General features: G+C 40.9%; 1 protein-coding gene across 20 annotated transcripts in view; it reads left to right on the plus strand.

Moving 5' to 3' along the window:
* The window catches only part of mark3a (MAP/microtubule affinity-regulating kinase 3a), an 86,164-nt gene that overhangs the window by 27,578 nt on the left and 46,016 nt on the right, over positions 1-12,570 (plus strand). For all 20 annotated transcript variants that reach the window (XR_007450944.1, XR_007450945.1, XR_007450946.1 and 17 more), the window contains exons 4-7: positions 847-895; positions 3,490-3,555; positions 8,848-8,918; positions 10,232-10,288. Coding sequence is in view for 17 of the 20 variants with exons in the window: in XM_049596678.1 (XP_049452635.1) it covers positions 847-895; positions 3,490-3,555; positions 8,848-8,918; positions 10,232-10,288 (243 nt within the window). In the remaining 3 variants the exon portion in view is untranslated. The remainder of the gene's footprint in view (positions 1-846; positions 896-3,489; positions 3,556-8,847; positions 8,919-10,231; positions 10,289-12,570) is intronic.

Below are 12,570 nucleotides of genomic sequence, written 5' to 3' on the forward strand. Positions count from 1 at the left end.
GATATTTGAGAACAGTATAAATTTGCAGTAAAAATTAAAATCTTGGGGTCATAAGTTAGAATAACACAAACACAACTTCAACACAGAACTCTGTTTGCATGCCTTTAAACAGCCTATGTTTAATTAAATAGTGCAAAAGAGAAATTTTCCTCTTTTCAAAGTTTGATAGATTCAACTAAGACACCTAAAACACACATAAAATATGGCTTGATAGTGACAGTATTAAACAAAGATGCAAATTTGGCTCCATTATAACTCACAAGCTTCACAGACAAAACAACTGTCTTGCTAGACATGTGTTCCCCAAAATACAACATGCTAATGTTATTGGCATCAGCCTATGACATTTACACTACTTAATTTAGTGAAGCGGCTAGCAGCTTTTTCCTGGCAGTGACAAATATGATGGTAGCTCATGTGAACAGGTCTGTCGTAGGTTGATTGTGCATGCACATATGTCTGGTGTATGAAATGTCTGTATGGTCAGTGATCAACTGTGTTTGTATTTTATAAACTATAGTAAATTCTCACAGGTGATGTCTCAGTCTGTTTTCCTTTCCTTGCAGTTTTCATACTCATACAACTGAAGTTTCATCCACTAACCATTATTAGATTAACTGTAGAATGCTGCAGCAGAAACACTGGGTGTTTCCACAGCTTTGTTGTAATGGATTGTGATGTGAAACAACTTCAGTAATATCTGCTGCCTTCTGATTCCGATAATAGAAAAAAGCTGCATATAGCAGCCTTAGTTTGTTTCTAATTTCCACAAAAAGCACTCAAACTATAAAGATCTTGAAACCCACAGAGTTCAGTATAAACATTTCTTCTCCTCTTTCATTTCAGCTCTTCAGAGAAGTTAGAATAATGAAGATTTTGAATCATCCCAATATAGGTAAGTGGATCTTACACACGTGAACACAGTATATTAGCACGATTTAATACAGTTTAAAGACTTAAATATGATTTAATATGAAGATTTACATATTGGTGATGTAGGGAAAACGTGTGGTATATTGTTCAGAATTTCCACAAGTGTAAAAAATATTGTGCTATAAGTGAAGATTTGACTGTTTCTAAATGATCAGGTTGTGTTGCTGTCTGCTCAAGGACATTTAACATGCAAGGCTCTCTGACCTTTGATCTTTCTTTTACTGGACAGTCACATGATCCAGCTACATGCTCCCAGCCTGTATTTCATCAGCTTGTTTTGACCTATAAGCTCTGCTGTTTCAGCTTTTTAATTTCCTTTTTTTGTTGTTGTTGTTGTTCTGGGTCACACAGACGTCACGGGAGATCACTGAGTGTTCTTTAAAATCAAACAATCCTGGCAGGAGTTACAGTTTTTGTAAAATGGCAGCCATTCAGAGTCTGAGGAGAGCTCAAACAGTTTGCACAAAAATGTTGACATTTTCATAGAAAACTGGAAATAATGTCTGACACATAATCCGGGAGAGTTTATTGTCCTCTCTGGACAACAGTGTGTAATTGATGGGATTAAAACTGGAGGGTCATTCTCATTGCTTTGTTTTGGGATTAGAAAATGAAGCAGATTTGACTGAAAAACAAAGAGAGCATGCTGTGTGGAGCAGCACAAACCGGCTGCAAGAGGAAATGCCAGCTAACACCAAACCACTGCAGCAACAAGAAGCCTGCATCACAAAAACCTCAGCTACTGAAGGCTTGAACTGGAGGCAGCGGAGAGATGAGAAAACATGGCATTATAGTGTTGATCAGGAAGTTTATAGGGTTGTAATTAGTGATTGTTTTCATCAGAAGTCAGTCTACATCATACATCAAATGTTAAAAACAGCCAACACATTTTTTCCCACGGCACAAGACTTCAGGAAGCTGTTAAGTTTATTATTACCTCATGAGACTACAAAAACAACAGGAACAATAATATTAATATTAATGATAATCATTTAAAGAAAGAGACCAATGAAAGAGATTTACAAGCGATTAAAATTCACAGTAAGTAAATAACTATTTTGGCTGGAAACCTTCGTTGAATGTTGTCCCACTCTCTCTCGCCCTGTGTTTCCTGTCTTCACTGTCATCTGTCCAATAAAGGCAATCATGCCAAAAAAATTTAATGGAGTAAATAAACGAATGAATAAAACCTGCTGCGTGTGAGGTTGAAATGTAGTAAAAGCCTCAAGGTAACAGTGAGTTTCTTTTTAAAAAGTGTAACAAAGAAAAGCTCCATTGTGGTCTCATTTACTGGTCCATCTACGTCCCAACCCTCACCTATGGTCATGAGCTCTGGGTAGTGACTGAAGGAACGAGATCGCGGATACAAGCAGCTGAAATGAGTTTCCTCCGTAGAGTGTCTGGGCTCAGCCATAGAGATAGCGGAGGAGCTCAGACATCCGGAGGGAGCTCGGAGTAGAGCCGCTGCTCCTTCACGTCAAAAGGGGTCATTTGAGGTGGTTCAACATCTGATCAGGATCCTCCTGGGCGCCTCCCAAGCATGTTCAACTTGTAGGAGGCCCCAGGGCAGACCCAGAACACGCTAGAGAGATTATATATCTCATCTGGCCTGGGAACACCTCAGGGTCCCCCAGGAGGCGCTGGAAAGCATTGCTGGGGAGGGGGATGTCTGGGGTGCTTTGCTTGGCCTGGTGCCCTGACGACTCGGCTTTGAATGAGTGGATGAAACTGGATGCGTAGACAAAGAAAAGCAGCAAATCCTCACATTCAAGAAGCTGGATTTAGCAAATATTTGGCTATATTTTGCTTACAACTAAACTTAAAGATGAACTGATTACTCAGACAGTTGCTGATTATAATTCTGTCATGAACTGACCGATGATAGTTTCAGCTTTAGTGACGTTCATAAGGATCAACATGCCTCTTTCTCCTTGCTCATGAACCTATTTGTACAGTGTACACACACACATGCATGTGTCAAAAAACACTCAGAGTGTGCACATTAGACAAGCCTGCCATGGTGCGTTTGGTTTTGAAGACGGGATTCCCTGCTAATTACTTTTAATTTCCTCTCCCCCACGCTCCATGATTTCCTCTGCAGAAATGTGATTATAATTACCAGGGTGATAGTAAGCGCTCACCAGCCCGTACGCTCTCTGTCTCTCCCTCATTGTCTTCCGTCCCACCTCATCTATATTTAGCAGTGCAGCCCCCTCAGACGCTCGTCACATACCCCTCTTTTATATCTTCGCGCTGAACACACTGCAGTGAAGACGGAAAAAAAACATAACAGCTTTCGGACTGTACCGTAAATATAGAGTGCTGCTAAGCTTGGATGCTGCACTTACATGGTCACGACACACACAAACGCACACACATTAAGGTCCACGTGACTTCACATCTCTCTCTACTCTCTCTAGGTGCCGGCTTGGAAACATTTCTGCAGTTTGTGCCCATGAATTCGTTACTGTCTGTATCTGAATCTCCTCCATCTTTATACATAATTGAATTTATAATTTCCTTCCTCTCTTCTTCTCTCCTCTCTCCCTCCTTTAGTCAAGCTTTTTGAAGTGATTGAGACGGAGAGGACGCTGTACCTGGTGATGGAGTACGCCAGTGGAGGTGAGACAGAAATAAAATTAACTTTTTGTTGCAGCAAATTGAAAACTACGCACCTGCAACACGTCAAACCTGTCTGACTGAGAAATAAAGCTCCCCTTTAGTTGAGTGAAAATGCATTTTAGGCATTCACGCAACACTCAGCCTGTCATGAACAAACTCACTGTTTCTACTTGCAAGGGTTGGCTTTGAATGAAACTGTAAAACAAAGAAACGTGAGTGAAAAACACCTCCAATAGCTGCTGCACAGAAGACCAGATATAGTCGGTAGAAATCTGCAGGCTTTGTGCTGCTCCCAACGTCACATGTATGATTCATTAACACCAAAATGTGATAAATGTGTGTGTTAATAATTCATACACACTATGAGCTGCATATAGTCTGCAGACTCTACTAATACCTGAAAGGACAAATGTAGGAGAACAGGAATCTGTGGAGATTTACAGAATAATTGAGTTTAAAGAGATGACTCGTCACTTACACAAGTTACATAGTACATAGGGTAATACTAAATTTTACATTTCCGTTGTTTGCCAGTTATTTTCTGTGACGTTTACTAGACAAGACAGTGGCTCTAAGTTGGCAGTAAATTTGAGTCAGTTAATTTGAAGTGTATCAGCTGAAAACCAAGTGCATTTTCATCCACATCTAGCTGATGGCCCTTTGTTAAACCCCGCCCCTTTGTGATGGTCCTGTTGGTGTAAGCATGGAGCCCACACTGCACTCCCTGAAGAAATATTATCATATTTTTGGAGAAATGAAAGAGTGATTCCAGAGAGAAGCAGACAGAGGGGTCTACAGTCTGTGTTTGAAGGATATATCCAGGATGTCAAACTGACTCAGCAGCAACAACAGGTTAAAAAGACAAAGATAGTTAGAAGCTAAAGCCGAACTATAGGCTACAGATCACAGTGTAAAAGTGAACCACCACATCACTGCTGATCGCCACACAAGACAATGAATATAAAGGGAAACTTTGCTGATATTGAACCAGCTGTGTGGCATCACAGTGTGTGCAGATGAACAGTGTTTGGCTTCGCCCCCGTGCCGTTGCCAGGACCTGGACCTCCGCCGCCAGACGGGCAGTGATCTCCAGGGGAAGTCAAACAGCGTTCATCTGCACACACTGTATTGCCTCACAGCTGGTTGATTATCAACAAAGTTTCCCTGCTTCCCTTCACTGGTTCCTGTACAGCAGGGTCGGTCTTTGTTTCACTGTTATAATCAATAAAAAGCAAAAGCAGCATGTGTATACATTCAGTAGGCTATATCTTCAGTAGCTAGCTAGCTAACCCTACACTTTTCAGGGTTTGATTTTGGTTTTGGAACAGGGAAGAAACGTATATCTTTTTCCAACCTCTCCAGGTAACGAGTATCATTAATACACGACGTGCCCCAGGCACAACATTTAGCTCCAAATCCACAAAACCAGCCTGAAAGTGAAGGAAATGTGAAACAACTGCATTAGAGTCAGTGGAGCACAGCTGTGTTGTTGGGCGGCCCGATGCTACGTTGTGATTGTCCAGTCTGCATCCGGGGGCGGGACTTAGTGAAGGGTCAAGTTGAGCTTGGCTGAGGTCAAAAGACCAAGATGTAAAAATGTGCGATGGAAACTGATAATGAATCTTTTGCTAATTTTCTCAACATTGGGTTAAAATGTGTGTTGGATTTGGATGAAAGCCCCTATAATTAGAGTGAAATTACATAGTTATCATAGAAACACTCCTTAGGAAATTCGTGGGAAAGTTTGGTGGAATGTTTTGACCTGTAAGGTAAAGGTTAAGCAAATACAGTTTCTCAAAATGTGTGAAACTTTAAAGCTGCTCCCTGGAGGCTGAAACATAGGAAGAGATTATGACATATGTTGATACAGTGACACGGATCAGTCCATTGTAAACAGAGAGAGTGGAGACTCTGAGCAGGATAAACCCGTTGGTCAACTCCAGCCAGCACCGTGGATTTCTGTACATCTCAAAACCAAAACATAAAGTTGCAACATCCATATTTGTTTTAAGTTAATGTTAACAACTTTAAGAGAATATCTTTTTAATGATGACTCTGTAGGTAAATTAGCATCACAAGTGACTTTGTGTTACTGCAAATGAAGAAGATCACGAACATAAACCGATTATTAACAGTGTAAGAACATTTCCAGGAGAAGCTTCCAATGACAGGCTAAGATGTAGAAAGACAAATAAACACGTCATATTACTTAGAGTTGCCTGCATAAATCAGAGCACACATCTTTAAAGTTTTGAAGCTCAAAAAAAAGATTACAACAAAACAGAAAAAAAACTTTTGTGATGTGAGAGCTCCTGCATCTTCACACCAATAAGTTTACTTGTGTGGTTTTCTTATGCTGAAAGCTTCTAGTAATTTCTCATTTAATGCGGCGTCACATACACAGGATCTGAAAGGCGGCACATCTTGTCATCGATTTCTTGAAAAGGTCACATTCGAACCACTGAGCCGAGCGAAGAGATGACAAATCTTGAAGACCTGCCCGGCGAGGAGCAAATCACATTACCAACTGAGACGGGAGCTCTGATCAGACAGCAATTGCATTAGAGCTTTAATAAAGTAAATCCAATATTTCTCTCAGTTTGGCTTTGATTCTCGCTGAATTCGAGCAGAAGCTCAAGGCAACCCCCTCGAGCATGTGATCCGCGACTGCATGGATCTCTCCAGGAGCTTGTACTTTCAGTCACAGATCTTGTTATAAAATCTACATGAAGAATATTGAAAATACAGACCGTGGATGTTAAGTTGTGTTGTTGCAGACCTGTAAGATGTTGGGGAGTAATGTCAGGCAACTTTGAAGTAACAAGAAACATGATTTACTCTGACAGAGAAAGTTGTGTTTCAGTAAAGTTGATGCAAAACATGTAAAGTCAAAGATGGTGCAGGACTGCTTCTTTGCTTCCCAACCAGTGTACGCTGTTCTGCCTCTGGTCACTGGAAGCTATTGTCCACCATCGTTGATTTTACTGGAAGAGACTTTTCTTTGTTGGAATGAAGAATGTGTTTTAGAGGCGACGGTGTCGGTCGTTTGGTTTCTCCACTTTGGCCCATTGCCAAATATCTCAACAAATATTGGATGAATTGGCATTAAATTTTGTGCAGACATTCATGTTCCCCAGAGGATGAATTCTAATAACTTTGATCCCTTAAAGGATAACCTTTTTAAATGTTTTTGTGTTAATTGCCCTGTTGACATCTGAAATTATCCCGGCATTACCTGGAGGAGCTGTATGTGACGAGGCAAATGTCAGAATCAGTTGAATCGGACATTAAACAGACTTTTTCCTGCCGGCTTCCTTGTACAAAGTCTGTGTAATTTCCGATGAGCCCATGTTTATCTGGAGAATACTCAGCAACTGAGTGGGCGTGTTGGTGCATTTCTATGGTGAGGCTCGCGCAAAAGTGGAGAAAACAAACATCTTAGGGTGAAATTTACACAGAGAAGACAACGAAAATGTCTAACTGGAGAGATGACTGGATTTGGGAACTTTTGTTGGGAAGGGCCGAAGTGGAAATCATCAGACAAATTCAAGGAGCGGCAGGAGACTCTGTAATTTATGACCAAATTACGAACCGGCTACGTCAGTGGTTCCCAGCTGATGGGTCGTGGTCCAAAAGGGGCTCACGGGTCCATTCTGAATGGACGGCAAGTGACTCGCAAACATGTCAAGTTTATACTTGTACTTTACTTTTCAGTACAGTGAATATCCGGCACAGAGCTTTAATTTTGAAGTGCCATTTCCTGCTGTAGAGTGACAAAACAGACAGCTACTTGACAGAGACAGCAAACTAGCTCACTGACATGACCAAACACAAGTATGACACTGAATATATTAAGCTGTGTGGACCCTGAACTAATGACTAAGGAGAAATCTGGATCCCATGGCTGGACCAGTTGGGAACCACTGGGCTACGTGACAGTGGTGTAATCCACGTCATGTCCTCTACTCAGGCGCCACCAGTGTGAAACAGTGTCTTTCCAGTTGGTGAGAACACTTCTATGTGTGAAAGGGAGACTCTGGACTGGATTCTCCGCACACTGTTGAGAGTTCATATGCGAAAACGGCTGAAATAACTAATGGGAACAATAGTTTTTGAAACTAGTCCAGTATTAAGTGACATTGCTACAGCCGAGAGAAGCCAAAGAGGCTGCAATGTAACCACTCAGGGCATTTGTGCACCGTCAACGCACATCCACCAAAAGTGAAGTGTTTTTGCTATTGACAGGCTCAGATTATTATGCTAACTTTCCAACAACATTATGGAAAGGATCCCTACAGAGACAGACCTTTTTGTTAGAGAGTAAGATCCTTTTTGTTTAATCAGAAACAGCCCCAAAATCACCATCACCAAACCCACCAGACTCATTTAAGTAAACAGTCATTTTAGGGTGTATAGATCCAGAATATTTTCACAATGACAATGAAGTTGCCCCAACATGATTGCATTTTTCAGTAATGTCATGTTGCCAGAAAATGTTTTAAACATAATTTTACTTGTTCTGTATTCGTATATGATTCAGATGTCTATTTTTTTCTCTTTACATATTTATTTTTAACGGCACCCTCATTTCTGAAGCAAGGTTGCAATTTCTCTGCTACTCTCCATTTTGTTCCTAATCTCAGACCCATGTACAGCACACTCTGTGCCCTTTAGCTCTGACATGCTAAGTGTTAGCTGCCACATTCTGTCTTTAGCAGTTGAGTCAGAGAGCAGCGATGAATTGTTGCTTCTCTGGAGCTCTGAATACAGAAACGTGCTCTGCAGGTCAGCGCTGAGAGAGTGGGAGGGTTTTGAGGATTCAGAAAAAATGGGGGAGGCGTTTGTGTTGCTTGTTATTTTGTTTAGTTCCTCTTTTCGCCATGGTAAGGACACACACACACATGCACATGCACACGCCAGCCACTCGAGTTCATTTAGCACACGGGCGAGCGTAGTCACGTTTTGGCTGGAAGTGTGCAGAAGTGTGGGCCGAGGGAAGGGTCTGCTGCCGGAGCCGAGCTCGGCAGCAGCTTTGTGCCTCCAGGAGAGGACCAGTGTGGAGGAGCTCGCCTCAATATGGTCAACAAACACCCTCCAACCATGCACATGGGTGACAGTGCAGGCCAGCTGCTCAGGAAAAGTTCATTGTGAAGATATTTTTATCTGCTTATTCTTATAAGCTGTGACTCACTTTTTGTTTCTCTCTGTCTTTATATTTATTCACTGACTTCTCATTCACTGCTCCTTCTGTATTTTGCTCTCTTTGTCTTTCTCTCTGTCTCCGTTCTGCAGGAGAGGTCTTTGACTACCTGGTTGCACATGGACGAATGAAGGAAAAAGAGGCCAGGGCTAAATTTAGACAGGTACCCAGCTTTCTCCCCCTGCAGTGTTCTGGTTTCACACCTCTGCTCCCGGCTCTACTTCAGACAGGTCGCTGTCCTCTGTCCTGCTTCTGGGACACAAACGTCTCTATTGTCTTAAAGACTGATGAGAAACGTCCAAACCTGCTTCTGTCCCCATCACTCAGGTCTCAATGACTGTCACACACGGTGCAAAGTCATCGACTGCTGTGACGATAAGAGACTGTCCCAAACACTAAACAGTTTGTGTTGAAAGAAAAGGTTAGAAGTTGTAGAGATGCCAAATTTGCAATCAGAACATTTTTTTATATATTTCTGATGCTGTCAGTTATTGAAGCAACAGAAAATGTCGGTTCGTCCTTCACCTTCTCAAAATGATCCCACACTTTGCATTTCCTGCCCGACATGTTATTAACTAGCCTGTGGAATAACCGCAGGTACCAGCCCTGGAAATTAACCTGACTCCTGTCTGACTGCTGAGTGTGGACACTTCCTGTGTCTGTCCTTTCAAATTAAAGTCACACATGGTCCAGTCACGTAGGTTTAGATTTATTCTGACAAGGCGCAGCTCCTAATAGAATTTCTCATTTGTTATTTCTTTTTCTGCAACTAAGAGACCAATGAAATCTTGCCGACTAATGACCTTTCTGGTCGACTATTAGAGGGCAGCCCTAATTGCAGCCCCCAGGACTGTGTGACCTGTAATATTACACCATATTTATCACCACAAGTAATTACAGGTGTCACCAAATCAACCATGTGTACAAAACTGGTGCCTTTAAAGCACTTTATGTTTTCAGAGATGATCTGGTCTAATATTTTGGTCTGTTCTTTCTGAGGCTGTATATGTGCATAACACATGTGGATGATTCTGCTGCAGAAACATGTACTTCAGATCTGTTCAGGCTAGCAAAACCATTTCTACACGGAGCTGAAGGGTGAATGTTTTGTTCTGCAGTTGATCAATTTAAATTGGAGCTAAAGATGCAAAACAAAGTGAAACCAAATCAAAGTTAAAGGTTTAAATGTCTAAGATGAGTGTAGCCCTCCTGTGCGCCCTGATGTTGATGACACATCACAGCCTGTCTGTAGCATTAGCGCACGCTGCTACCTGGCCTGAGACACAGAAAAACGTGCTGCGCAGAGGAAACCTGTTTCTCTCACCCTCCTGGCGTCTTCAGCCCCACCTGCGCTACATTTTATCTTTCCTGTCACAGTCGACCACATCTCCCCCTCCACCACATCCTTTATCACAGTCTGAGAGCAGTACACACAGAACTTTGACTAAACTCTCACTTGTCTCTTCCCTCGTACAGATCGTATCGGCAGTGCAGTACTGCCACCAGAAGCACATTGTTCACAGAGACCTCAAGGTGAGTTCAGAGAAGCCGCACTGGCTGGTAGCTGAAAATTATCAATTTTTTTTATTTTCACTTTTTTTTTTTGCACTGACAGAAGCTTGAAATCACCAGAATGCAGAGCAGCTGCATCGGTTGTTCAGAAGTGTGCAGCAGTTATCAAATGCAACATCACTGTGTTCTCTGGAGTTTGAGCCTTTTGAGAAATGAAGGCAATTAACTAATGAAGATGAAGGTTGAAAAATTAAAACAACAAACCTCAAATATTACCTCAGTTTAGAGTCTGAACAATACTTTTTATTACTTTTATTAAGAGTTAAAATATATTTTATTGGACATACATGCATGTTGTTGGCAAGAACTCCTCAGATTTAGTCATTAAAGTATTTTAACAAAAACATGAACTGAAACAGGAAACTTTCAACTTGGTATCAAAATATCCAAAAATATGAGTAACAGTAAATATGAAATAAATAAGAAACATAAATGAAAACACAAGCACAACAAAAAAATTGTTTAACTGAAACTAAGTAAAAATACTCTTGTTGTGTAATTGGTTAGTCGATCAACCTGCAACTCTTTAGATAAGTTGTTAATATTTAGGAAACATTCACTGGTTTTCTTCGTCTTCTATGATATAAAACTAAATATCAAAAACAAGGGACAAAACAAGCAAAATAAAAACGTCAGCTCAGGCCTTTCGGACGTCCTTGGACCGAACAATCGAGAAAATAACTCACAGGTTAATTGTGTGTTCTACCATTGCAGTGGTTCATAAAAATACATTCAAAGAAAGCGTCATACTGAACACGTTCCTGTTCATGACAGAATAAATCCAAACCAAAAACCAAGTAAATCTTTTTCTGCTCTTACAAAATAATCTGTTTTACATCACGATATAAGGAATGGCATAGAACAAAATGAATTTTGTTTTAATGAATCATTTATTTGGCACATGGAATTATGCGTGCACAGTTTAACTCCACTGGAATTGAATTCATCAGCTCCTTCAACTTGTGCTCTGTAAATGTTTTTTGTGTCTTCATACATTGTTTGCTGCTGCTTTATAATCATGAATGTGTCCGGATGGTTCTGGTAATCTGTGGTTTCTCATTGTGGAATTATTTAACTGTCTACACATCCTGACCCCAACCAGGCAGCTGTATGGTCACTTGCATAACTGAGAGTCTGGTTCGACCATGTCAACTTAAATGTCAGGTTTCTAGATTTAACCTTTGTTGTTATACTGATGAGGGATGCACCGATTTATCAGCTGCACATCTGTATCCGCTGATATTCGCCTTGTTGACTGCCATCAGCCTATCAGCAAATAAGATGACATTCACCAGTGGTAGCGGCCGATGTTTTTCTGTTGTGTCACGTCAATGTTGCGCAGGCTAAAAGGCAGGACTCCAGACTAATGGCGTCCTGTCATCCTGGGGACAGAAAATGTGTTTGAGATGATCATAGATCTTCATCCAGATGCTATCGGGATGAAAGGATGCAGTAAACTCAAGAGATGCACCCTATTGTTTCCCTGAGAACGTTACATTGTGAAGAACAAATCCATGTTGACAAAGCAGGAGGAGAACTACTTAGCGTTAGCTGTTAGCAGCTAGTGGATGGAATGCAAATTTGCGAACCCTAGGACAGCGAAGGCATGACTGTCTATGCTTCCTCTGATTGGCTAGTACTTGTTGCCTTTGTTGGTTGCATTGGTTAAGGTTAGGCAAGAGGAGTGGGAAAGGTTATGGTTAGGGTAATAATGTCAGTGTTAGCCAATCAGAGGCAGAGTAAGGCAGAGTAGGGTTGGTTATGCCTTCGCCATCCTTGGAAACGCGAATTCCCAGTCGGAATTAACAGCTCATGAAGGTTGCATTGAGTTACCTTGTGATGCGTTCAAGCTCTGTACAATAAAAATGAGTGTTGGACAAAGATAAATTACAACTTTGTATAAATGTGTTCAAATCCAGTTTTGTAAAATTTAGTTTTTGGTGGGAAACTTGAATAAATACAGTCAGTTGAAGGAGACTTTTGTAGATAATTTCACATCGATATGAAATAAAAATTACTGAGGGAATTATGATTGCATATATAGTAAAAAGACTTTTAAAGCTGTTTTATTTAAAAACATAAATGTTTTTATAATGTGAGAGAAGGTTATATTAAAGATTGCTTCATACAGTTGTATGATTGAATTTGTGCTGATTCAAAGATAGTGTAATGAAGGGAAGTTTAGATATCAGCATTGGCCAAATTGTTATTTTTAACATCTGTATCAGCCTAGAATTTTGGTG

The sequence above is a fragment of the Epinephelus fuscoguttatus genome, linkage group LG14, assembly GCF_011397635.1.
Source record: "Epinephelus fuscoguttatus linkage group LG14, E.fuscoguttatus.final_Chr_v1".
Taxonomy (NCBI): Eukaryota; Metazoa; Chordata; class Actinopteri; order Perciformes; family Serranidae; genus Epinephelus; species Epinephelus fuscoguttatus.